General features: G+C 39.6%; 1 protein-coding gene across 1 annotated transcript; it reads right to left on the reverse strand.

The window, feature by feature from the left end:
* Positions 1-2,483: 2,483 nt before the first annotated feature.
* On the reverse strand, positions 2,484-4,241 carry LOC134196497 (uncharacterized). The gene is made up of 5 exons (XM_062665641.1): positions 3,456-4,241; positions 3,315-3,387; positions 3,118-3,258; positions 2,937-3,052; positions 2,484-2,839 (listed from the first exon to the last, which is right to left on the reverse strand). The coding sequence occupies exons 1-5, from the start codon at positions 3,566-3,568 to the stop codon at positions 2,659-2,661; spliced, it is 624 nt and encodes a 207-aa protein (XP_062521625.1). The 5' UTR covers positions 3,569-4,241; the 3' UTR covers positions 2,484-2,658.
* Positions 4,242-4,505: the final 264 nt, after the last annotated feature.

The following is a 4,505-nucleotide window of genomic DNA, read 5'->3' on the forward strand; positions in this document are numbered from 1 at the left end:
CACAGGAGAGGATGATGAAACGGGCGGAAATGGATGATTTTCAAATGCACGATGTGCATTAAGTACATTCGCTACGAAGTACGGACGCTTTTGTTTGAATCTTCAGGCCTTCAGGTGTGCGTTGATTGTTTGAAGGCCATTTATTTTCGTTTTAGGTAAAGGAAGACGATTTTTGTCTAGATGGTTTTGCACCTTGCTGGTCCGGTGTCGCGTGCTGAGATTGTCACCGTGCCGAGATTGTTTGCGTTTGCGTAAAATAGAACTGACGTTTTCATCACGCAATACAAGTGTGCTGAAATTGCTGACTTGTGCGGATGCGTGAAACAAATTTAGAGTTTTATCGAGAAATCTATAGTTATTATTGTTAGTTATATATTAATTAACTATTTTTAATATGTTACAACAATGTAAAAAGCACTGGGTGGAAGAAAATAATTTAGTTGTTAAGAATAATTATGTACTACATAATCTGTATATACAATTATCTATATCATGTCTTCTTTCTAGACAGCCGTGATGGTCTAAGTACTTCTGAAGCAGGGTTTGCTTCCGGTACTTGTAATAGACTTTACAAACCAGACTGATCTGGTTGAGCACGACACATGTATAATTTTATTATTATAAAATTTTTTTATTTATTAATTACATACAAGTTTATACAATTGAAAATATAATTTAGACATAATAACTATACATGCATGCACATGTGTACAAATAAATCTCTTCTACCTTTGACATCCCAATGGTGAGTCTTGGCCAGGTTGTTGACGTTTCTAATTCTATTTTTTGCTAATCCTGGTGGAAAGCTTTGTGTCAGGGGATAAGTTACAAAATTCTAGCATCTCTCTCTGCAGAGACACGACAAAGTCTGTCTTCCCTAGTTGCAATTTCTTTGTTTCAGATCATCCATGGTCTTCACAAGTGAGTCTACACAGCTATTGTCTATCCAAGAAACAAAAAACCCTTAATATAATGATACCTAAATGTGTGAACAATCTCAGCACGCCGGATGTAGACTTACGCGCGCAAATAGTAACTGAGCATGCGCAGACTGTAAAATACAATCTCAGCACGGTGACAATCTCAACACGCTACACCTGGGCCAACTTCTGAACCTCCTGTGCATTTAGCTCCATCGCTAGAAGGCAATTTGTTTCCCTCATGCTATTGCATTGATGTTTTTCTTTTCACTTTGCAAGAGCAGCACCAAACCGTTGCTCTTGAGGGTGTCTATCGGTTGCATGAAATTCGAGTTTCGTCGACTCGGGTCAGCCTTTGTGACACAGCAGGCGGGGCTGATGGTAGTAGGCGGGACTTAGGCTTTTGAGATGCCTAGGGTGACCCGCACTCATTGCTCCGTGTACAATTTTTTGCAGTCAGTAAACGTTGTACAAGCACATAACTAGAGTAAATGTCATTTACTCTAGTGTACCTGTAGCTAAACGTTCTTACGTCGGGAAGAGAATGTCGAACACCTAAAGAGATCCTTGTCGTGAAATCTTGCCATGGCAATGCAAGTAACCCAACGTGAGCATTCACATTCGATAACAGCTATAAAGTCAAGACAACCGATCGTTTTCGCGCTTTGGCATTATCCGGGTACTTTTGAAAGATAGGCTACGTGGTTGCTCCGTGCACTGTACCCTTCGAAGCACAATGCGACATCATGCTACCGCAGCAGCGACTCTAGACAACACCTTCATGCTTACTTGTCCTCTCTAGCTAGACTAATTAGTCACAAAGAGTGAACTGTATAGCAGAGCTGCCAACTCTCCCGCATTTGGGACCCTTCTCCCGCCTACTCGCATTTGGCATCAAATCATTCTGACCATTGGTGGGTGTGACCAAAATGATGGGCGTGCCTGTTCTGTGCACAGTACTGTACCTGTACCCTACTGTTTTAGAACATGCATGTGTACGTACATACTTGATATCCCAATATCAATTTCTATGTGCCAGCCCCTCTCTTCATTCGGCTCTTTCATAACATACTTGGTCAAAATACATGTACCGACATCGAAGGAAGAGTCGGTCAGAAGTGGCAAAGGGGGAGGGGCTGGCTACCTGATTACCATATGTATTGCTGGAAAAGCGATCGAAGAAGGCCACAAGAAAATAGAATCCAGAACATCCCAACTAGCCACGAGAATGTGCATGTACTTTGTTCTAAGATTTTTATAACAGGCAGTAGTACGTACAGTACAAGTTTTGTATTTAGTAACTGGTGTTGATGTTGTGTGTTGCTAATTAGGCACATTAATCAATCTGTTATACATTTGTTGAACTATAATTAAATTAATAATGGCTTCTACTCCAACTGGGCATGCAAATACTTAAATTTTGATGATTAGATATTATATATATATTTTTTACTGCTTATTACGATAACTTTATTGATATTAATGCTATTGTAGGCGTGTTAAAAAATAAGCTCCCGCATTCTCCCGCATTTTTTACTACAAACTCACGCATTTTGACACTGCTAGGTTGACAGGTCTGGTATAGATAATAACAACACATAGCCGTGTATTCCACTATAGAAAACTCAAATTTAAAAAAACGAATGAACACAAAGCGCAGCGTAAATCAACTAGCTACGAAAAATTGGTAACATTGTGTCGACAAAAGTAAGAAGAAGAATGACATCGAAGAACTATACTAGCGCTGTCGAGTTAGCAGTAAGAAGATGATAGCCACCACCAACAGACCACCACTGACAGTGAAGGGTACCAATAAGTTCTTATCGTCCTTCTCGTCTGGCTGGTTCCAAGCCCAGAAAATGTCAGACAACAACTGCGCAACACCGAGAAAGCCAAGAACGACGGCGAGCATGTCAAGTCTAAAATGAATAATAACAGCAATAAATGATATTAATTAATTACGATTGACACTTCAAAAAAACCCATATAAAAACTAGGAGTATAAGTATTACTAACTTTCTCTGACTGGCTCGTTGAGCTATATCGTTGTAGTAGTCGTGAAGATCTTTGGTTGTTTCAAGAAGATTGGCGGCCATTTCGTGGAGACCAACCACAGTTCCCCACAGCTGAAACTATAAGTGTAGTACGAATTAATTAACACATTATTGTACACTCTAGCGTAACCTTGCGTCCTCGCCTGCTGTTTTCCAGCTGTTGTCGTACTGAGAGGAGTAGAACTGAACTTTGAACGAAATTTCAGAAGTTCACCATGAATAAGTTTCAATTTATTCAAATTTGCTTCGTTGTGCTTGTCACTTAGTATAAGGCGGTTCATTCTCTGCAAAAACCAGTTCAAACAGAACTCCTAGTACTTAATTAGGAACGACGACTTACATGATCCAAGCTTCTCAAGTACATCCGTTGAAATACCACAGCTTCAATCAACGAGAAAGCTACTAGAGGACGACTACAAATTAAAGATTCTCCCATTCAGTACAATCAACTTTGCATTTATTAATAAGAAAAAGTAATCACCTGGAGCCAAACACTGCAACTTTCTGCTTTTTCATTCTACAGGAATAAAGCACGTGTAACAGCCACACTACTCTAACAATCTGTGTGGCACCCCCCATAATGGCATTCATCATTAATTACTGGGTAATATATAGTTGTACCGTACATCACAGAAACGTTTAGCATCAGAAAACTTTGTGATTTGTTTTAGTACATTACCGCTAATTAGGCTCTTGAATCGCAGCGGGTAGAATTATAGATTACTATATATAGTAATTAAGGTAAAAAGACAAAAAGACGTCAATAACATTATAACAAGATTAAGAACGAGAACATACCCCTCGCCATGATCACTATTAATTAGAGGCAGATCTTCTGACTAACGCAGTCTGAAGGTGCACATGATATATTTTTGCATCGCAAATCGACATGCATCTAAGGGAGTCATGCAAACTATGGGAGTCACATTGGAATCACTGTGACCCCAGAACGGGTGCTATAAATTGGTGCGTGCCACATATGTGCTAAAATTTAGCTATATACATCTGAAATTCACCACAGATCTGCAGGATCTCAGAATTAAACATCATGCAGATCCCTGATAACGTTTGGATGTATAGCATGTGTACATACCACGCTGCATTCGTCAGAAGATTTGCCTCTAATTTTCGAACGCTAGAGCACACGTACACACTTAAGTACATGAAAACAAGATGCCCTGTAATAACTCTTATTTAAATTAAACAATACCATATCAAATTAACTTAAGCAAACAAGAGTACGGAAGAGTATCATATCATATTATGGCAAATTCACTGACGACCAATGTGACTATTGGATCGCAGATTAGAATTAATAAGAATAAACTCTGCGCTCAACTTCAATGACGATAAAGATAACAATAAAGAGAAGTCGCCGACGTAACGGCGGCGATTTTACGCAAATGATCGTACCAGCATCCTGCATGGTCCGTGTATCCGGCCTACTAGCTTCATCACTTTGGGAAAGAAGAAATGTAGTGAAAACAGTCTACGCCTTTACTGCTGCTTCACACAGCTTCGCTTCACCGCT

This window comes from Corticium candelabrum, chromosome 21 (genome assembly GCF_963422355.1).
Source record: "Corticium candelabrum chromosome 21, ooCorCand1.1, whole genome shotgun sequence".
Lineage (NCBI taxonomy): Eukaryota > Metazoa > Porifera > Homoscleromorpha > Homosclerophorida > Plakinidae > Corticium > Corticium candelabrum.

Excerpts from the sequence above, each read along its gene's own strand:
- LOC134196497 (XM_062665641.1), bottom strand. The coding sequence starts at position 3,568 with ATGATGAATGCCATTATGGGGGGTGCCACACAGATTGTTAGAGTAGTG. Across the intron at positions 3,259-3,314 it reads ACTTGAGAAGCTTGGATCAT|AGAATGAACCGCCTTATACT; the intron begins GTAAGTCGTCGT and ends TGGTTTTTGCAG. Across the intron at positions 3,053-3,117 it reads CAACAGCTGGAAAACAGCAG|TTTCAGCTGTGGGGAACTGT; the intron begins GCGAGGACGCAA and ends CTACACTTATAG.